Source organism: Clupea harengus, chromosome 5, assembly GCF_900700415.2.
Source record: "Clupea harengus chromosome 5, Ch_v2.0.2, whole genome shotgun sequence".
Taxonomy (NCBI): domain Eukaryota; kingdom Metazoa; phylum Chordata; class Actinopteri; order Clupeiformes; family Clupeidae; genus Clupea; species Clupea harengus.
The window spans coordinates 21,669,078-21,691,630 of NC_045156.1; the positions used below are offsets into that span (position 1 = coordinate 21,669,078).

At 42.7% G+C, this 22,553-nt stretch overlaps 3 protein-coding genes across 4 annotated transcripts in view; 1 reads left to right on the forward strand and 2 right to left on the reverse strand.

The window, feature by feature from the left end:
- The window catches only part of LOC105897838 (disco-interacting protein 2 homolog B-A-like), a 35,916-nt gene extending 23,227 nt beyond the window's left edge, over positions 1-12,689 (reverse strand). For both annotated transcript variants that reach the window (XM_031568082.2, XM_031568079.2), the window contains exons 1-13: positions 12,248-12,689; positions 7,467-7,538; positions 6,653-6,781; positions 5,786-5,911; positions 4,990-5,424; positions 4,234-4,341; positions 3,185-3,304; positions 2,584-2,781; positions 1,659-1,750; positions 1,254-1,364; positions 903-1,026; positions 595-704; positions 103-205 (exon numbers count right to left, since the gene is read on the reverse strand). In XM_031568082.2, coding sequence (XP_031423942.1) covers positions 103-205; positions 595-704; positions 903-1,026; positions 1,254-1,364; positions 1,659-1,750; positions 2,584-2,781; positions 3,185-3,304; positions 4,234-4,341; positions 4,990-5,424; positions 5,786-5,911; positions 6,653-6,781; positions 7,467-7,538; positions 12,248-12,332 — 1,813 coding nt within the window. In that variant the 5' untranslated portion in view covers positions 12,333-12,689. The remainder of the gene's footprint in view (positions 1-102; positions 206-594; positions 705-902; positions 1,027-1,253; positions 1,365-1,658; positions 1,751-2,583; positions 2,782-3,184; positions 3,305-4,233; positions 4,342-4,989; positions 5,425-5,785; positions 5,912-6,652; positions 6,782-7,466; positions 7,539-12,247) is intronic.
- A 1,591-nt stretch (positions 12,690-14,280) lies between these two features.
- On the reverse strand, positions 14,281-17,950 carry pfdn5 (prefoldin 5). Its single transcript, XM_012824840.3, has 6 exons — positions 17,822-17,950; positions 17,272-17,374; positions 16,625-16,656; positions 16,424-16,498; positions 15,205-15,310; positions 14,281-14,822 (listed from the first exon to the last, which is right to left on the reverse strand). The coding sequence occupies exons 1-6, from the start codon at positions 17,888-17,890 to the stop codon at positions 14,743-14,745; spliced, it is 465 nt and encodes a 154-aa protein (XP_012680294.1). The 5' UTR covers positions 17,891-17,950; the 3' UTR covers positions 14,281-14,742.
- A 3,036-nt stretch (positions 17,951-20,986) lies between these two features.
- The window catches only part of LOC116220477 (collagen alpha-1(VII) chain-like), a 41,860-nt gene continuing 40,293 nt past the window's right edge, over positions 20,987-22,553 (forward strand). The window contains exon 1 of the mRNA XM_042707734.1: positions 20,987-21,441. The gene's annotated coding sequence lies outside the window, so the exon portion shown is untranslated. The remainder of the gene's footprint in view (positions 21,442-22,553) is intronic.

Sequence of the window (22,553 nt, forward strand, 5' to 3'; positions counted from 1 at the left end):
TTAACACACAAACACACACACACACACACATATTAGAGATCATGTGTCATTAAATTGTGATTGTGCTTGTGTGCAGCGTTGTCATAACAACAGGGGCCTTACCCTCACAGTAGTTGCAAGCCTGAGTGAGGGCCTGGCAGTGCGTTAGCATGGAAACCTTAGAGACGGCCACGCCCATCACTGTCCCTTCCTTACTGACTCTATACTGTTGACGTGTAGAAGGGAGACAGGTCCAGAGTTAGACAGATGGATGGACAGACACACAGAGAGAGATATAGATAGACAACTGTATGCTTTTGTCGGGATGTAAATGTTAGTTGGCTTCCGTGTTATTTAGTTGACCTGCTCATGAACGTGTCATGGTGCATTGTGTAGTGTGTGTCTCTGTAATAGAGCTTGACAGGTTTAAAATGAAATAAAATGGAATAAAATGGAATAAAATGGATTAAAATGGAGATAAAAGGAATTCCTGAGCATTTTTTAGACAGCAGTCTTTGGATATAGCAAAGAAATGTTAAATATACTGTATCATGTAAGGTCGAATTCAAATACACTATTGTATGAAATGCTATGTAAGTATAAATACTTAAGCACCTCTATGTAGGCTGGGTCTGTGTTGGCCGTTGGGATGTGAGGCTGCCAATCCTTTGATGGTCTGGTGAGATATTTGGGGTCAGTCACCACCCATTTCAGTGGAGGCCAACCTGTCAAACAGACAGCCAAGCATTACTGTGATTTCTCAAAGGGAGAGGAGAGAAATCATGACAGAGAGGGACACAGAACAACAGGGAAAGGGAGAGGGCCAAAATGCAAGGAAAAGAGAGAGAGGGAGAGAAAAAAAGAAAGAGAGAGAGAGAGAGAGAGAAAGATCATGACAGTGAGAGTGACAGGCTAAGACTGACCTTTGAACTGTAGGATCTCCCCTGTTGGAGTCTTGGGCAGACCCTTCAGACAAACTTCACTGGTGAGAGCCAGACTCACACCACAATTACCCAGCAGGAACCCAACCTGACTGCTGCCAGCATCCTAGACACACACACACACACACACACACACACACACACACACACACACACACACACACACACACACACACACACACACACACACACGCACGCACACACACACACCCACACAGACACACACACACACACACACACACACACCACCTTTAATCAGGTTCAAATTTATGACATTCGGAAGTAACCGAGAATAAAATGTAAATGTAGAGGTGCATTCTGAGAAAAGCGTACCTTGCGAGAGAGAGGTACTTCTATGGGAACTGGTATGAGTTCAGCCAGCAGGCAGCCATAGAATGCCACAAAGAACATCCCAGGGTCACTGTTAGGGTACACCAGGGCCACCTTGGACACGCACACACAGGAGGGCGTCAAAATGAAATATTAGATTACCCGTTCTAACTACTATGATATATAATATATAATATAATATAACATAACATATTACAATTATTACATAACTATTTCAGTTTTCCTGAACAAAACATGGAGTTATGCTGGAGTTTGGAGTTACTCATTATCCTACAACAACTACATGTGTATGTGCATAAGAATTGTGTGTGTGTGTGTGTGTGTGTGTGTGTGTGTGTGTATGTGTGTGTGTGTGTGTGTGTGTGTGTGTGTGTGTGTGTTTGTTACCCGGTCTTTGGGTTTGAGCAACTGTTCATTTTTGACTCCCAGCTTGTTGAGAAGTGTGTATGCCAGCTTCACACTGCGACTCCATAGTTTCCCTGGAAACGGAAGAGTATCAGTTTGTCAATTTCACACAACAACAACAATAATTATTATATAACTAATCTATCTATATTCTAATCCAATGTTATTTTAATCCAGGTGTTTATTGTGATCTAAACATGAATTCCTCTGCATTTGTAAATGAGCTTTCATGGTCCATCTGAAGAGACTATTGGGGTGACTGTGGTCGTGACAGGAGGTAGAGAAGTCGTTTAGCAGTTGGAAGGTTGCTAGTTCTCGACTTCTCCTCACCAAGTGTCGAAATGTCCTTGAGCAAGACATTAAAACCCCAAACCGCTCCCAATGCGCAGGTTGGCAACCTAGATAGTAGCCTCTGCCATCGGTGAATGGGTAGATGTCTGGGGCATTAATGTGTAAAGCACTTTGAGTGCTCTATGAGTAGAAAAGCGCTCAATAAATGCAGTCCATTTACCTTTTACCATATTGAACACTAGTCTTTGTATTAAACACATGGACATTCATGAGAGGGGGAATAATATTATCTAGTGTACAAAAACGGTTGGACACATTTGCTGTAGTACAAAAACAGCAGCAGGCAGCATGATCTTGTTGTATGCAGACGTACAGAAAATTGATTGAGAAAGTAAAAAAATAATGTATGTTTACAGAGAAGAACAAATGCTAGTTTTAGTTGTAGAGGTGACCGATCTTCAGTTATCTACATCTCTACAGAATCAGGAATGAGAAGAGGGCTGTGGTAATAAAGTGAACATAGTTTGGTAATATGGGTTTTAAGAACTATTTGACATATTGTAGATTACAAAGGTTACAGAGTTTCAAACTTTTATTCTTGTCCAGCGGGGCTTACCATAGGTGAGCGTGTAGAGGGGTTTGCCACTGATATCAAGAGCCGTGAGGGCAGGGCTCTTGCCTTGAGTGGCACCCCAGCGGGCCAATGCGGCTTGGAGAGATGGAGGCCAATTGCTGACCACGCCCAGCGGTTCCCCCTTCACGGGGATTGTCTGTCTCCCCTCTGGACGAGGGATACTCGGGTCCGGCTGAGGAACTACAGAGGGAGGAAAACAAAAAGAGTTCCAGCATTCCCACAACCTTTAAGAAATATGTTTCCAGAATTACATGTGTCAACTAAAATGTTTATAGAAATGACTTGATGTTTATAGAATACTGAAGTTGAGTTATTTTCCAGACATCAACCAAACAGTTTCAACTGAGAATTAACTTTAACTGAGGTTAAAAGGTTTCCCTAACATTTAACATTTGGGTATTGTATATCGTGTTCTTCAAAATGATAAAACGAAGAATAACAAACAACCCAATTGTATTTATTGACTGCCTTTTTCAATCAAGAGATAATAAAAGGAAACAGAACACATATGACAAACAACAGAAGGAAAACGAAAGCCATGATTTGGGCTGAATCATGTCAACATGTGAAATGTGTGACTTACCCTCGACGATCTCCTCCTGGTCGTCCATGAAGTACTCACTAAGTGGGGGCCTCTTGGGCCGTTTCAGGGTGTTCAGCAGCTGCTGGATCTTAGTGGAGACCCTACTGGAGACTGGGACACCTACACACACACACACACACACACACACACACACACACACCACAGAGAAAAACGTATAAAAGGACACAGCTTATGGATGATGTGTGTCCTATCCCTGATTACCCTAGTGTCCAAGTGTGTGTGTGTGTGGATGCATGCGTGGGTGTATGTGAGTGTGTCTTGTTAGTGACCTACTCTTGAATATCTACTTGTGTTAGTTCTGTTGTCACAAAGTCAAAGGGCAGTCTACTGCTAGAAGGGAAAATTAGGGCTCACGTACAGATTCCACAGTCAGACCAGTCTCCCTATCACGCACACACACACACAACCAAACACACACACACACACACAGACACAGACACAGACACAGACACACACACTCACAATCACAATCACACCCGGAGAGAGAACGAGAGAAAGAAGGGGAAAGAGAGAGATGTATCCTCTCAGGTTTGGATGCTGTCGGGCTACTAATAGTCTATTAAGGGGCTACTGACAACTATTATTACTGTACCTTTTCTTCTGACTGAATGTACGTACAACACAGATGGGCAAGAGAGTGAAGATAGATTGATAGACAGACAGACAGATAGGTAGACAGATAGATAGATAGATAGATAGATAGATAGATAGATAGATAGATAGATAGAGAAAGAGAGAGAGAGAGAGAGAGCGAAAGAGGAGATAGAAGACAGGAGAAACAAAGCAACATTGCTCAGTTAGAGATTAAACTTAACTTAATATGTGTGCAAACTGAAACAAAAATTCATGTTTAAATTAATTCACCACACACACACAAACAAACCAAAATGGATGGCTGGCTTGTAGAAGCAAGAAGTCCTAGCTTCCTCGGAAATGACTCTTGCTTTGACTCTGAGCAGAGCCCTTCCTGAGTAATGACTCTCTTGCTTTGACTCTGAGCAAAGACCGTCCCCCGCTCCCTCTCTTACCATCGGCCGTCTCCATGATGGTGCCCCGACCCTGGATGTGGCTCACGGCTCTGATGGTGTTATTGGGCCGGTCCACTCGGGACATCCGCTGGCCTACTGCCCCTAGGTCTGGGAGAACAGGATTACACACGATAAATTCAATTTCAAACACATCCACACATTTTAGGTAGACAGAGAGAGACAAGCAACTGGTCCAACACACTAAAGCGTAACTGAAAGCTGCATTATGAGCCCCAATTTCATTAACGGGTAACTGGCAATGAGAAAAGCAATGAGCAACGAGCAAAGTCCGCTGTACATGAACTAAAGCTAATTTCATAACTTGGCAAAATAATTTCGTTAATTTAATACCATGAGCAAGATCCTACGCGCACACATGGGTGAGTGAGCGCAATGCTCTCAGACGTCACACGATAGCTTTAGGTCATGCGCGACAGACTTTGCTCCTTGCTGGTTGCTTTGCTCGTTGCCCGTAAATGAAATTAGGGCCCTATAACTTTAAAAGTTGCTGAAAATGGTGAGAAGGTATGCCAACAACAATCTGTCATTTGCACACATTTATTCAATATGTTGTTAAATCTCAGGAGGTGCTAGCCATTTCTTGTGCCATTTTGTAACTTACATTTATAAGTAACTTACATTGTGGCTTTTCACATTTTTTAAAGGCAACCCTAACCTTGCCGCTACCTGTTTTACCTGTCAAAGTAAACACACACACACACTCACACACACAGAGAGATAGTTGTGCTCACTCACCGATGCGCACGTGTCCCAGAGTCTCAGTGAGAGCCACAGGATGGGACTGGGAGTGTGGAGGTGGTGGCGGCATAGGCGGAGGTGCAGGCTGGGCGTGTGTGTGTGTGTGTGTGTGTGCACTCGGGCTGGGCACGTGGGAGTGTGTGTGTGCCTGCAGCTGCGGCTGCGGCAGAGGCTGTGGATGTGGCGGCGGCTGTGGCAGTGGCTGGGGCTGCGGCTGCGTCTGCGTCTGCGTCTGAGGCAGTGGCTGTGGCAGTGGCTGTGGCAGCGGCTGCGTCTGCGTCTGGGCACCCGGGTCAGAGGAGAGGGTGGAGGAGGCCGAGGAAGACGAGGTAGAGGAGGAACCCTGAGCCGCACCATCTGCCGCTGAGTCCGGAGACTGGAGACCGCCGCTGTCATCGTCATCGTCATCTTCTTCTGACGAGGAGGACGAGTCTGGAAGAAAGTACATGAGGGAGTGAGGGGAGAGAAAGACATGCAGAAAAAAAGAGAAGAAAAGTACAGACAGAAAGTACAGACAACTTTATGACTTCCAGTGCAGTGTGTGTGCCTGTATGACATAAGAAGTTGGATTTCTGTGTTACCTGGCAGGGTCTGTGACTTGGCATGTGACTATACCTACGTGTGTGTATGTCTGTGTGCCTGTGTGTGTGTGAGAATGAACTAGTACCTGGCGGGGTCTGTGATTTGGGAGGAGACTGCATGTATGCATAGGCTTGTGTGTGTGTGTGTGTGTGTGTGTGTGTGTGTGTGTGTGTTTGTGTGTGTGTGTGAAATCACTAGTTTAGTGCGTTACCTGGTGGGGTCAGTGCCTTGGCAGGAGACTGTACGCATGTAGAGCGACGTTTGGTGGGCATGGGGGGAGCCAGCTTCTCCTCCTCGTGCTTCGCCAGAGCAGCCTGCACTGCCTCCGTGTGTATGTCTACCAGAGCAGCAGAGGCAGAGAGATGGCAAGCAGAGATGGACAAAATGGAAGAGAGAGGAAATCATTACTAATAAGTTAACTTCAGTTTAAAATATTATAATACGTTATGTAAGGGATAATGCATAGTCCACTGGTCAGTATAGGAAAATAAAAAAACAGGACCCCGACGCGCAGATATTACTCCAAAAATTCCTATTTTTAACTATTATAATAACTTTTTTTTAACGTTGAAGTGTTCCTTTCAAATCAATGGAACTTTTTTGCAACATTCTGAGGAGCCGTATAATCAGTTCAGTTTAAAATAGTCAGGTCAACATGGGTACATTGGCAAGGGTGCATAACCACAGGTGTGATACCACAGGTACACCATCAAAGATACATTGCCATAACCCCAGAAGCATTGCTAGATGTACTTTATCACAGGTGCAATAGCACAGGCACAATATAAAAGGTGCATATGACAAATACATTACAACAGGCCATTATCAAAATGACAACACCATAGTCTAACAGTAGTAAGGCATGCATGGTTAACAGAAAACTAGCATGCAGATAGGGTAGTACACATATACCCACAGGTATTTCCAGGAGTAGAGGTCTCACAGGTATCCTAGCACAGGTATCACCTCATCTGTAGTGCTCATATCTGGTGCCTATGCTCCCAGGAGGTCTACTAAGGCAAGTATATGACCTGAATTGTAGCACAGGTACACATGTACATTTCATCAGGTGTATTACCTGATCTGTAGCGATCATCTCTGGTGCCGTGGCCGTGGCGTGGATGCAGAGATCGTCGATTGCGTGTGGATGAGCCGGAGGAGGAGGGAGTGGAGCAGGTGGTCTTGCCAAGACTCTTAGCAGGTACACCTGTCACAAACAAAAAAACAACTTTGTTGTACATATACATATTTCAAGCAGCAGTTAGCAGTTTTGGTCTAGAACTAGCAAGCTAACTACCTAAAAGACCACCAGCAACAGCACAACTGGCACTAAACTACATAGTGCATAGCCTGGGTGGCTAGTAGGAACAATTATTCATATGGTTCGCTCACATGACCATATAGCATCAAACCGAATTTGAAGACGATACCAAAACTAGTTGCATGTAAAAACATACCTAGAAAAAGGGGCCAGGTCCTGCATAGTGCTGCTTTAAGTAAGTATGTTTGCTTTAAAAGTCTAATTTTTGTCTTTGTGGGGGATTGATTGTTTTAGGTTTTATCTGATGCGCGGGTCATCGTCTTGTCTGTTTAAACTTTGAAGTTAAAGAATCTCTTGTGTCTTTCCCTTACCTATCCTTCACATATTTTCAGTTTCACGGGGCAAAGATGCAAGGGAACACAGGTGTCGGCCCCAGTATCACACAAGGGTTTTGAACAGCTTCATAACATTGCTTTGTTTTAGGTGTGTGAGAGGAGAGTGGGTGAGTATATAAGCACAGATAGCTGCTGTTTTAGGTGTGTGAGAGGTGAGTGGGTGAGTATATAAGCACAGATAGCTGCGGTTTTCTGAGAGCAGTGCACACCCTATTATCCATGAGATGGAGTCTTACCTGGAGACTGCACTAGGAAGGGAGCAAGGAGCTTCGCCCGTTTCTTCTCATAGCCCTTTTGAGTGATGTCACCTGGGAAGTGTACAGTTATTACACAAAAATTCTTCTCCCTCTGATTTATTATCATCATCATCATCATCATCACCATCACCAAGCCCTGTCACCATTATCATTACTCCTAAAATGGACCTCACATTATCATCATCATCTACTTTGTCATGTTCTTCATCATCTTCAGAATCTCTGTTTCAATTGAAGGTTCAAATATATCATAGCTGCCTTAGACAAAAGCAACACATCGTCTCTCCTTTGAATGACACAAGTATTTTGCTATGTCTGGTGCACAGAACCATGCCATCAAACACTCTGTTACACGGACTGGTACACACACACACGCGCACACACACCCAAAGGCACGCATACAAACCATCAGAGCAGAAAATGCAGGAGAGGAAGTGACACGCAGCTGTGTGGACAGGACCCGAATATAATGGCTGTGAGCATACAGGTGGATGTTGTTTTCTTTGGCATTCTGGCAGAAAGTATTTGTGAAAATTAAATTACAGAAACGGGAACAGGCTTCAGTTGCTTTAAAAAAACACATTATTGACTATAGCAGTGGTTCCCAATTTTGTCATGGTATAGAATATTTCCTGTTTTTAATTTAAAATAAAACAGATGTCCATCAGCTGCTGCATTGCTTTTCTTTAACATTGTTTCTACATTTGAACAGTTAAACGTTTTCAATTTCATGCCACCAAAACATATTTTATCAGTTAAATATGTTTTTTATTTGATTTGATCAGAGTTTAAACCAGATAAAATCTTGGCGGATACAATATGCTTTGATTATTTGCAATGTATCGTTCCATTCTTCGGGTCGGTTGATATTAGGTCCGTTGTATTAATCACCGCAAGCTATTCCCTCTAACATATAGGCTAAACGGTAGGCCCTTACCATATACACGTAAGTACAAAGTAGGCTATAAACTCAGCAAATAGGTTAGTTACAGACTACTACGCTGTAAGAGGTTGTTAAGGGTTCTCGTTCCATTTTTCCGCCCTCAACCCCGGCCGGGGGGGCAGCCCAATACTTTGGGAACTACTGGACTACAGTTAATATTGTGATGAGTATTAAAAAGATGCTTTGCTACTGTTTTAAGTTACATTGTTTACCTGTAATGGTGAATGTGCTATTACTTGACCTTTTTTTTTACAACCAATGTGGATTACAGTACTGTGCTTTTGCCTTAGCCTTTATGTCCACTGCCAAGAGCATTACATGTTTAAGTAACAACTTCACCACCACTCACTCTACACACAGATCCCAAAAGAACAGATGACACTGGTGTGTGTGAGAGTCAGAGGGAGAGAGAAAGAGAGAGAGAGCAGTACTGATCTAGCTGTGCATTCTGGGTAAACGAGCATTATGCTCTATGACCTAGATTAAGTAGACAAGGGGCGTAATCTCTCTCTATCCCTCCCTCTCACTCGTTCATCCCTCTTCTCTGTTGTACTCTCTCTCCTATACACTTTCTCCCCCTCTCTCTCTTCATCCCTCCATCTCTTCCTTTATCTTTTTCTCTTCTTCTTCCACTCTCACTTTTTTGTCTGTCACTCTGCTGTTCTCCCTGTTAGACCAAAACCCTTCGGGGACAACAGTGGAGCGAGAGAGAGGATGGCTCTCTTTTTTCGCTCCTCTCCATCGAGTCCTGTCTCCTGACCACAAACACACACAGGCACACCTATGGCCTCTTTCATGTCATGTACCACTAGCCCCGTAACACTAGCGTAACACAGGCAACACTGCACTAGCACCGTAACACTAGCGTACCACAGCCAACACTGCACTAGCACAGTAACACTAGCATAACACAGCCAACACTGCACTAGCACAGTAACACTAGCGTACCACAGGCAACACTGCACTAGCACAGTAACACTAGCGTAACACAGCCAACACTGCACTAGCACAGTAACACTAGCGTACCACAGGCAACACTGCACTAGCACAGTAACACTAGCGTACCACAGGCAACACTGCACTAGCACAGTAACACTAGCGTACCACAGGCAACACTGCACTAGCACAGTAACACTAGCGTAACACATTCAACACTGCATTTTCTGGCTAGAGCGGATATGGCAAATTCTGTACATGGCTATCATACTTTCTTCACAGACTGGACCGTGACTACAAGCATACATTTCACTGCCTTAGTCATACGTTGTCATGACGAACTCCTTGGTCCATCATTGTCCCAAGACAGGCTTGCACACTCACTGAAGCCTCCAGGAGCGATCCACATTAGCTGGCCAACAGGTTTCCTTCTTTTTGACTTTGGCTGTGTTAGCTGGGTATGGCAATGAATAAACTGCAGAATTGACTCAGGCGGTAGACTGGCGTGCCCACTCTGCCCTCAGCGGGATGCTAAATCAATCCACATTCCTTCTTACCTTTTAGACAATCTGATTCTAATCTGCCTCTGTCAATGGTAAGCATGGTGTTGTAAACTAACTGTAGGCCAGTCAAGGGTTTCAGTGGCTGGCATTATATGTACATGCAGCATGACAGTGTGTGCGTGTGTGTGTGTGTGTGTGTGTGTGTGTGTGTGTGTGTGTGTGTGTGTGTGTGTGTGTGTGTGTGTGTGTGTGTGTGTGTGTGTGTGTGTGTGTGTGAGTGAGTGAGACTGTGTGCGTGTGTAACTGAGGGGATTGGTCCATAAGCATACATATCACTGCCTCTTCTGACATTAATATTACATATGCACATGAAATGATAATGGTACACAGTCAACATTTAGTTCTGCCCTGGTAGAAGAGTCCATTTACTGTACAAACTACACCAGTTAAACACGCAGTAGCTGTAAACCATGTTCAAATGCATTAACACTAGCATGCATTTTGCACCCCTAAGCGTACCACTGTAATAGCAACACAATCAATAGTTTTGCACTCAGTCATCTCAGTCATTGGATGGCAGGTGTACACTATGGGGCAGATAAGATCAAAATGCAAAAAGAAAAGATGCCAGTGTGACCTGCACATTTCTGCTCTTCACGCAGGAAGAGTTATACCTATGGGCATTAGCATCTGTCGCTAGCACTTCTTAAGACAGGAGTGGTGTGGCACAGAACTATTCCTGTTAGCCTCTGTAACACAGTCCCTCCAGGATGAACTTCTCATTTCTACCTGTAACAAAACACTCCCGTTTGGTTCCACAAGTACAGCAACGGGGCATTTGGGCAGAGAAGGGGCACCCTTTGCTAAGGGCACAGCATGGACAGTAGAATTCCCCTCTCCTCGTTCTACATAGACAATGCATACTGCATTGGGCTTACTGTAAAGTCATACCACTATTCTGTTTACAGAGATCGTGTGGATATACTAATCTGTTATACAACACCATGAAATCTATAGTCAGAACAACAAAAAGTAGCCCATTCTATTTCACATCCATGAAACAAGAGGCTGTATGTCTGAGACTGGGCAGCACAGAAAGTAATGGCAGTTCTCTGCAGCAGTTTTGCTGTCACAAACACCCATCCTGAGTAGGTGGCCTATTGGCCTTATAAACTGTATACCTGCCTCACTTAGTTCATTTTCTACATCTGATGTTCTCTTCCTCAACTCTCATACTCTCCTAAACTCTTGTCCCTACTCATTATTCTAGATGTATTTAGCAGACAGACAGACACACACATACACCAGTGGTGTGGTGTTAAATGTTTCTTCTTATTGACAGGGGTTCTTTTTTGCTTGCTACTAGTACACCTGCTTTTGCGCCATTTAGACCTTGATTTTTGTAAAGCGCATTCACATACTGCCCATTGTTAATGGCACTGCACGGTTACATAATTAAAACATTGTTAAAACACTGGGAATAGTCTAATTATAACCCTTGCTTTGGGGCGTGTGGCCTTCGGTGAGCCGACTGCTGCACATTGAAATGCTAGTCTGGTTACTATAGGAGCGCATCGCAAGCCGTGCAGAGGCAGATAGGAATCAGCCTCCATGTCGCCTCTGGCATCCAACAAGCTATAGAATTAAGCCTGTTTGCCCCGTGCAATGTGCTTTCCAAGTGAAGCTATATTTCACCAAGGCTATGTACGCTGCATTCAAAATCCCAGCGCGATTCGCTGGTGTGCCAATCAGGATTGGATAATGTGCTGAAGGTAGTAGGCTAGGCTAAATCAGGAATATCTAGGAAATATCTATAGTGATGTTTAGTCACCCATGCACCATACCATTCTGTGTCACCGTTCAATACTACAGCATTTAATTATATACGAGCCAAGCATCTCAGGGAACTTTAAAGAATAATTTGGGCCTACCAACGAGAGCCGTGACAGCACACAAATATAGCAAAGATGTTCAGGCTATATTCATATTCATAAACGGTTGATGTAGCCTACAGTCCATTTGAAACAAACAAGCAGGGTTTTCAAAGATGTTATCTAATCAGCAGGGAAATTGTATAAGATAAGAAACACATTCTCTGAGTAAACAATTGCAAGCTACATATAAAATAAAACCATGCCCTCGTGAAGACATGATGAAAACCAGGTCACTGTGCCTCACGGAGATACCACGCACGCCAAGACGAAACAACACTCAACCCACTCCTCCTCACCCACAGCACGATTTAAATTGTGATTCTTATAAATATAAGGATGCCATTGCATCTAAATGCCGAACTACATGCAATAAATCACAAACGTGCAAGCTACATTCCTTTTTTCTTATCTAAGCGCACATATGGTTGCCTATTCATCCCTTACCCTCTGATAGCTCTAGGTCTAGTTCCGCCAGCTGTTCGCGGATCTCTTTAGGCAAGGCAGAAAGATCCACTCCATGTTCTGCCATCACGTCCGAACACCGCCCGGCAGCGAGAGAAGAGGACGGACGGACGGGAGGAACGATCCTCGGAGGAGAGAGGGGATGCCAAATAATAGCCCGTACAGTGATGTTGGGTTTGTGAGTCAGTCAGATATCCGCCATAGTGACCGATCCTACTGTATTTATTCGTCACGTGACCAGGATGGAGGCGAGCAGTCAATCTGTGAACTTCGCAGTCTAATCTCCGGCGAGTCGGGTCCTGTGCCGGCGAAGGTAGTCTACACATTGGCTGCCCCGGGTCTGGTATATTGTCACTCAAGTTAACTTCAAGACTAAATTCAACAGCATCCACTTGCATCAAATGGCGGACAGGGTAGGCTACATGCAACATAGACCCTCGGTTTAGCTACACTTCAGTGATCATGAATGTGGTGTCAAAAGTAAACAAATGTATCTACACACACACACACAGTTATATGGGTGTGTGTGAGATTTGTAGGCCTACAACATTGGCATCTTCACACTTAATAGGACAGAACAGATGTATCCAGATCAACCTAGACTAATATTATGTAACCAATAAAATTCATACAACACACAGCAAGCAAACCTGTAAAACTACATTGCATAAATCCATAGTAACATCTTCAATTAACTGTTGGGCCACCAAAAAACTAACCACAGGTTACCAAATAGTATTGCCAGACCAGAGGATGTTAAGGCCATACAAATACCACACTGATTGGGACATACTTGCAGAACAAACCCAAACTCACCACAACTAAATTTAGAAAATTAATGTTTGGCTTGAACTATATATATGAGTTTCACAAATAACCATGTGTTTAATTGTACAAAATATATATATATATATATATAATTAATACATATATAATTTTTCTGTACAAATACATGGTAATTTGTGAAACATCTTATCTTCGAAACCTCCTAAAAAGTCTAAGAATGACAGGTAGGACAGGAGGATTGATGGAGGGGCTGCTGAGCCTGCAGACACCTCGAAGTAGCAAATCCAGACAATACCACTGGATCTGCACTACCACAAACCTCCACCGAGTGGCAGTGTATGTCCAACATTTTCAGTTCATTTGCAAAGCTCGACATCAGAGAAAATGATGAAGTCAAGCCTGTAGGCACCGCCTATGTGCTCTACTTCACACTTTCCAAGCCGACATAGAGCTTCTATGGTATATCCTCATATAAAATATTCAACATGTGGATGACGGGTTGTGTCCTTCAACCGGAGTACGGTGAGACTTGCACTTAAATTCACTGAAAGTCCTGGAGGCAAGAGAGAACTGTGTAGGATCTACACCACATTAGAGGTTGAACTAAAATCAAGAAATTACATTAAATCTGTTGAGCCAATGTTTATCATGAGAGGTGCAAAACTGTTGAGGGTTCCAATAAATTGGCAGGTAAAACAGACAGTAATTTGTTACCTGGAGAGCACCATAATCTGATACATGTTAGGTGCATGTCCGTTGTATTCATAATAGCTAGCCATCCCATCTATCCTGACCATATTATACAAGTACAAAGTAGGCTATAAACTCATGACCAAATAGGTTTGTTACAGGCTACTATGCTTAATTTGACCAGTAGTTAGTTGTTTAGGGTTCTCATGCGTTTTGGGCCCCGCCTTGCTGTAACTCTGCTCGGGGAAACAGGAAAAAATGCCCACAAGGGGACAGTACATGAGCAATCAATCATTCAATAAAAACTCACAGCAACTCACTACAATTCCTGTAGCAAATTCAGTCACGTCTGGCTGCAACAATCTTAACCAACCCTCACAAGATCCTGGAGGGACTGTATTAGATTTTGCAATGGGTTACAGCAGATTTACCAAAAAAAAAATGTTGGTTGTTTTTAACAAGGTGGGGTTAAAAAAAACTAGTCATACTACCTCACAACAGACCTTGACATGTTTTTAATAAAGCAAGTAAAATCTCACTTTGACATTTAAAGCACTTTTATTAATTTATTTGTGAAGTTATGCAAATATTAATGTTGTGATCACATAACAGACGGAGACAGTCCTCAGGACTAGACGAGTCTCCTACTTGCACACACACACGGAACATGTTGACAGTCAGGTCTCCAGTCCAGGGCCACCTGGGGCCTCTACGCAGGGCTTGCAGAGGTCACACAGCTTTGGGTTATGTCTGAGAGTATCAGAGTCGTGTGTGTGTGTGTGTGTGTGTGTGTGTGTGTGTGTGCGTGTTTGTGCGCGAGTATGTACACGTCCTAAGACTTAGCACTGCTGTGTGGTCACTCAACAGCTCTGACAGTTTAGCGATTCAGATATGTTCTACTGCTGAGAACCTTGTTTGGCAAGAAGACCAGTCTGTGAGGGTGTATGCTCTATCATCTGCTATACGTTAGTATGGTGTTGAGTGCGAGGTGATTGTGTGTCCTATGCCTTGATGGTTGCCGTTGTCGATGCCTGTTGGCTGTGTAACTGCTGTAGTTTCATACTCATGACTTCAACCACCGCTGTAAAGAAAAAAAACACACAGTTTCCATATAAGCTTAGTGAGGATCGGGAAGTAAATACACAACTGCTTAATGGGGTGCAGATTAACGAAAAACAACGTGACACTTCACACACACTCAGGTGCATCACAGCCTGAGTATGCTGTCAATTATCTTTTAAGTTTCAGTTTCCATATCAACCACACAATACTTATGGCATGGTATATACAACAATATCTACTTTCATGAGAACATTAAAACCGTTAATAACTCACATAAATACCAATGCATTATATAATGCATCTGCCTATGATATAACTTAAAAATATATATAGTTAATTTGAACTGTGCGCGCACGTGTGTGTGTATGTGTGTGTGTGTGTGTGTGTGTGTGTGTAATCACCTTGCTTCATGGAATGTTTCTCCTGCAGTGCCGGCTGAATTTTCTCTATCTGCTTGGTGAGAAAGTCGATTTTTCGTTTGAAGAAGTCTTTGGTGTCATCGACATTCTGAGGGCACACACACACACACACACACACACACACACACACACACACACACACACACACTTGTTATTCATATAAATGACATGACTCTGCTGATGCACCTTTCAACTTCCAGAGCCCAATGGTTATGGGCATCACACCACCCCAGTTGATGCTTTGCAACACGCATGGTGAGGCTTGGTGGCTCTGCAATGGGAACACACGTTACAAAACTACCGACATGTAGTACTCGCACTGACGTTGCAATGGGAACACATGTTACAAAACTACCGACATGTAGTACCCGCACTGACGTTGCTATGGGAACACACGTTACAAAACTCCCGACATGTAGAACCCGCGCTGACGTTGCTTCCTGAGGCAGTCTGGGAGTTGGTAGTGACTGCTGCTACCTCAGAAAAATTATCTTTGTGTTCCACACACAAAGAAGTCTTCCTTGTGCAGCCTCACCTGCAGATGCTCCTGAACAGCACTAGAAATGTACGAGGGGCAAATGTTCCAGGGTAGTCATTTGCCCAAACAGACTTATTTGTAAGACAGCATCAAATGACAGTGCCATACCTGGAGTCATTGAGCTCCCACGCTACTGCAAATAGAGATTTCATGAGTATTTATCTGCCTGTTAACAACGGGTGTGACTCAAGCAGCTTACCCTACTAATTAGAAGGGGTTCCCACATACTTATGCCCATATAGTGTATCTATGGCTCTCCACAGGAAGTTTGGCTGACAAAATAAAAGTCTTACATTTGGTCAGGCTGACAGAGCCTTCAAGTGGTAGTACTTTTCTATTTCCTTTGAAATTGCACGTTCCAGCACCCTCTGATAGCTGAAACTATTAATTCGATATAAAACTGAAACACTTTTATAGGGGAAAGGGAAATTTATAGAGATTTGAGCATGGATCCTGGGATAATTAAGGGGCTTGCCAGCACATGGCAACCAATTAAAGAGAAATTAAGGGGTCTTAACTTCCCCTCGTGCTTTTTGTGGACAAAAAGTGGAGCTTGCCGTTTCAAAGGAAGAAAACAACCACAATATTTTGTAACAGCTGACTTTATCCAGAGCTCGATGTACAGAGACTGCATGTGCATTGGTGTAAATATAAAAAGCTTACCTTTTCTACATAATAACCAGTTCCCACATCTACCAATACGTTGTCCACATCATTCAGCGTTCCAGGCACATACATCTAAATACATGTGTGTCAAGGATTTCACACAGAACATCTAACATTCATTCATTCATAGGGCAGGGACAGAGTTGAGAGCCTCGATCAGCCCATGGCTAGTAGCCATCGCATGAGAGAAAAGGATACAGAGCTTGTGAGAGGAACAAGTAGTTCTTTTCCTGTGGAGAACAGAATACCTTGGAGTCAGACAGATTTGCACATTCCCACAAAAGGTAAAGAGGCCATAGTTTGCTCTCCCCATAAAATGGCGATGTCAGGGATTTTCAAGCAACACTTTTTTTAAAGCAGCTTATAAAATGAATGATAATCAGTCAAACAAAACTAAAAATATATGCTTACTGGGACACAATTTCTAACTTAAAACTTCAAGCTTAGATTAGGAAAATTCAAACAGGAGGTGGTCAGACTATAAAGGCCTCTGCTAACCCAGCTTTATTGTTTCCGTACAGCTAATGAACGTGTGCTGGAATAATTACAGGGTTAACACAGTTTGATATTTCTATCATCGACGCAGAGCTCAGAATAGCAGGGCTGTGCAGTGGTGCGCTCATTAAGTTGTAAGCAGGGTATTTGATGTAAAGCCAGCCTTGTTTGCGACGAATTACGCCGTAACCCACAACCAAAATTTTACGAGTGGACCCCAGAGGTACACATTTAGCATGCAATGCCAAAGTCATATCTGGTCTCGCTGGAGCACAACAGACTGCAAGCAGCAGCTAATTATAATGCAGAGCACGTCTGATCCTCTGAAGGAGGGGTTACAGTTTACTTACCTTTGTTGTTCTTGTTGAGTACACTCAAACTGTCCTTAGCCTCTACATACTTCGTTTGCACAACTTTAAGCTGTGCGATAGAAGACGTCAGGAACTCTGTCTCCTGCAATGTATTTAACATACATAATTTAGGATCCAGTCAAAATAAGGCATACAGACATCAAGTGAAGAGCTAGAGCACTGTCTTTGGGCTGTTTCTTAGGGGCGTGGAGATCTGTCCAGTACCATGTGGACGAACACACCCCAACAATTCACCAGTGTTGAATGGAAACGGACGACATCCGACACCCTCAATCATCATTTCGACGAGGAAACTCATTCTTAAGGACTTACAGTGAACTGTTTGGTATTGAAATTCTGAGCAAGTAATTATCTAATGAAGAACATGCACGTTACTGTGTGAACCACTCCTTAGCGAGCGAGCTAACTGCTAGCTAACCAGGATAGCTAACGTTAGACACAAAACACTCGTCTTGAGTGACAGATCACAGTCATGACTGACTATAAAATAAATATTTTACAGCAAACGATGACATTTTAAACAACTTACCTGTTCTAGCTGATTTTTCAGCCCCTCAAGCTGAGGGAGAGCCAATTCTGTGAGATTCACTGCCGTCATGTTACAATGAGGCGGACAACGGTAGAGCTTGTTGTACTTCCGGGAAGCACATTAACTTGCTTTTGTTTCCAAATTAAAAGTTGCCATACAGAAGAATTTCAATGACGGGCTATTTGATCAGATGTGTATTCAAAGGATTTAGTGGTGATGTGGCTTTGATTTAACTGAGTACTAACTAGCATGTGTTATTTGCAAGGCGTTCATTATGTCGTTTTTATACCTGACAAACCTCTAGAAAGTGCAGCTGCACGAACATGTCTGAAGAAGAAGGGCGTAGGCCCTATTAGGAATAATGACTACCCTACTTTGATCCTGCGCGCATAGCAACACAGTGGCACTGTAGAAGAACAGAGGACCCTTGGGACACAAAATGTATTTTGTACACAAACAATTACCCAACCTTTGAAAAAGACCCCTGCTATTACAAATTCGTTTTACTTTCTACTTTACCTGAATTATGAGTGAGTTACCCCCTGGTTAGGTATGTAACCTCTGGTTAAGGTTACATACTTCTCATGCTTGCCTAGCTGTTAAACTAATGAAACAGACTTATAGCAACATAGCATAGCCTAAGGACGGTGATAAATCACTCTGTACATTTGTCTTAATTCCATATACATGTCATCATTTCAAAGCACGTAAAATAAATAAATCCAGCAAATCAAGCCCCTGCCAGTTCACGTTCACAGTCACGTGTGTCTAAACAGCAGGCTGTGATTGTAATTGTGCAGTGTACCACACACACACACACACACACACACACACACACACACACACACACACACACACAAAAGTTCCTCAAAAACGTTTCTTCAAAAAACTTCTGACTAGCTTGAGGAAGGCCATTTGGGCTAACCTCTCCTCAGTGTAAAAGTTTAGAATACTATTAAAATATAAAAACTTGCTTTAGCCGTATGCCTACCCATTTCTAAATCACACACTAGCACATAATTAGTTATAGAGTTTATTGCGTCTTTTCCTTAGCAACTAGTTATGCTAGTTGCAACAAGCTTTATACAAAATTCATACTGATGAACATTAAAAAAAACATGCTGGATCTAGGTGTCCAGTTCAGGACAGCAATATCTTAATTTGTAGTCTTCTTTGTTTCTACCTGTTGGACAAATAATGTAATAGCAAGTCCTTCAAATTCTGCTTATGTACTGCACTATCAACATGCCATGAAGTCACCTTTGAGTGCATTTAAAAGAAAACACTTCTCTTTATCAGGTAATTGTAAGTTAGAATGCAATAAGAGGTTACAAAAATTACCTCAAACCTGAGGGAACAAACTAAAATCTATCAAAGCTGATGCAGGTGAAAGCATAAGACCCAATATCAAGATGCTAACATAAACCAAATAATTTCATACATACTATTTCATTTTCAAATTGAAACAACATGGGTTAATAACCTCCACATCCCTCCATAGGGTGACTTCACAGTTCAGACCCCCCACTGAGGAGAACTTACAATAAGATAATTGGCCCACAACCGACCCTAAGATCTGACCTCTGCATAGCTATGTCCATAGTGTACTTCTTCACAGTCAGGGCAATTAATGCTAATGGCCTCTCACTATTTGACATGCTATCAATTTCGTTTTGAAGACAGTTCAAACACTGAGGATTCCACTGTGCCTGGAAAGGTGAGAATGTAGGTGAACCTCCACATTCATAAATAAACTGAAAATTTGTAATTCACTTTAAATGTAGCAGAAGAGTACTGTGTCATTTATAGTGAAGAAGTATATGCATACACGTGCCCAACTGTATATGCTTAGAAAGAGAGGTTGGAGAATTTTAGTGTATGTGTTGATGGTTCCTCTTTACCCTACAATGACTAAATGACTGTACTTCTGTAAAAAAAATCACCATTTTGTAGTGTTATTTCATTTTCACATCTTACACTACATATTTATTTCATTTTGTATGTTTACATGATTAGCTCAAGCAGCTGGCTTGATCACATGCATACTTGGACTGAAGATCCCTGAAGTTACAGTTAAATGGACGAATGTATGGGCTGCAGGGTTGAAAATGAACACAAGTGAATGCGTAATAAACGTAAGGTATGTTCTTAGAGGTCTCATGTTACTGCTCTCAAACTAAGTTCCCTCCAGTAAAAAACAAATGTCTTTGTGACGCTGCTGCAAAACTTTTTTCATTTTAGTCTTTGTGTTTGTACACATAGCTTCTTGAAGGGTTTCTAGCCTCTTACTAACATGTAATGTAGCCAATGTGACAGTGCTGATTTGATCACATGCGCACCAGACCTGATATACGGCAAGTCTATACTAACACTGCGCCGGGCTTGTTTCAGAGCTGGGCTAGAACTTTAGCTGATCCACCCCAGTGAAGAGAGAGTCAGCTGCTATTGGATATGCCACCAGTACGCAATGTCATCATGGGAAACCTTTCTTTCTTTTAGGCAAAGCATGGGGGTTTATGTGTCGGGAGAGGGTGGGGGTAAAAGTTCAGATGGGTAATGATTCAAAAAGATCCTTGAGGGAGGGAAAAAAACCACAGTGCCACTATCACTCATTTCTCGCAAACAGACGCCACAAAAAAAAATTAGCCACCATGCATCAGGCCTAAGGGCCACTGAAAATCATCTTAAAAAGGGAAGGAGTGGCAGTGGATAAGAGGGTACAGACTAAAATAGGTAATTATGAAGCAGAATTTCAGGAAGGGGGCTTGCTGGAGGGAGAATACCAAATATCTCTGTTTCCCCATATGCATGCTAGTGCTCGTTTGAAAGGCCAAGGACAAGGCCTGACATTTGCTTATTTTTCTTTGCTGGAGTCCATAGCATTTTAATCTACTCCATTAAATTCACATAGATAGAATTCCCACTGAAAAACGGTGCTTCTGTTTCACATTGAGTTGGCCAAGGCCTCAAGGTCAAATCAAGCCCAAGGGGCTCAAACTGCAGTAATATACTTGACAAACTCTTCAGATGTCGTCTCTACTTTAAAGAATGTAAATTATTTTGATAGATATTGGCTAAACATTGGTTATGGCATACAGACATGGCTCTTATCTCAGCTTCATAGATGTGTGAAATGCTACCAAGTTTTAAAAGTGACAGTGTATACAGGGGTGTGCCTCAGAACAAAAATCCCCTGGATGTAGGCTGATTGCAGGATTCACAATGTTAGGTTAAGTATGCAATTTACAGGAAGGGAATCTGTCGAGGAGCACAGCGCTTGTGTGGGCAACCGGGCTGGAGGAGAAACTAAGCCTTGAAGGGGGAAGAAAAAGGAGGAGAGAAAAAACACAGTGCTCAAGGCAACCAAACAAGTCTGGACTTAAGAACAGGAGAGTTCCTGCCCGGGTGACAGTTAGAGCTCTGGCAGCGTGTTAGCCTGCAGAGAGCCTCCCAAACACAGCACCAGCAGGAAGAACAGGCACTTTTAAACAACCCTTCCCATCGCTGTGTTTCATTTCTGTTTTTCCATTTGGGTTTTGATCGTGAACTCTCATTTGGCCCCTGCGCTTTGATTTCTGAAGGGATTATGAACAGGAGGAGGTGACTAATCCTTTGGCCAGGTGAGTGACTTTCACTGTAATCCCATTCACTCGTCTGCTCTGCTCTACTCTGGTCTAGCATGGTGTGGTGGATGGTTCGGGGGCGCTGGGAACGCGTTCAGCTGTAGGGGGCTTTGCATTTCGCAGCTGCGTCTCCTCAGAAGGGAGCACTTCTGTAGTAATTATGATTTATTAAACTCATTCAGCAGTCGTTGCAGGCATGAGGCTTCAGCGTCGCTTCAGTGCCCAAGCGGAGCCCATTAAACAGCACATTCCTGAACTAGTTGCGGTGCATATATTGCACATTAAGTAATAGTTAGATGGCTGCACAGTAATTTTGTAGACTGGTTGCTGTACATACATTTCATATTGACTTCAAATGATGCATTTGTTACTGCAAAGTTTTACAATGAAAATATTTGCTGAATTCTTTACATTTTTTAATTTCATAAACAGAACAGAGATATCACACACACTCTCTCTGTAAATTACTTAGCTTGTAATAGTGATGGTGATACATAGACTGTGTCATTGCAAGACAGTTTATTATTGAGCATGCTGAAACATAGTGGCTGACATTAATACCCATAATATCAAGCCTTTGAAACGTTTAAGAGGGATTCTCCCTCATTCTGGTCAGTGTTGTGTCAGAGAGGGTTGCTGGATGAAAGGGTAACTTTTACTCTCACCATCTAACAAGAAATGCATCTTTGCTGTTGTTTGTATATAAAGCTACTTGATTCTAAAGCATGACTGAACCATATGATGTGAAAATCTATCACTTGCTGAACATATATGGTAGTGACCTACTTGTGAAAGCCTTTTCAAGATGTGACACATTTTTCCAATGATAATAGACCGAAGACAGACAGACAGATTGGCAGACAGACTGACAGATTGGCAGATAGACAGATAATGATGCATAATGACATGTAATGATGATTAGGGCAACATGCCATTACCAGCTGTGTGTGCCTTTAAAAAGTCCTGAAGTCACACTTAAACAAAGCACTTCAGGGTTGAAAATGTATGCAAATGCATTAATAATGAATGTAAGGTATGGTCTAGGCGGCTCACTTGGTTCACTTTGGTTGAAGATCAATGCTTTTGGCATTCATGACAATCCTGAAATG

Bases quoted from the DNA above. Each gene is read 5' to 3' on its own strand.
- pfdn5 (XM_012824840.3), bottom strand. From the start codon at position 17,890: ATGACGGCAGTGAATCTCACAGAATTGGCTCTCCCTCAGCTTGAGGGG. The intron at 17,375-17,821 runs GTAAGTTGTTTA...AATACATTGCAG, and splicing joins TGAAAAATCAGCTAGAACAG to GAGACAGAGTTCCTGACGTC. The intron at 16,657-17,271 runs GTAAGTAAACTG...TGTTCTCCACAG, and splicing joins ACTCAACAAGAACAACAAAG to GAAAAGAACTACTTGTTCCT.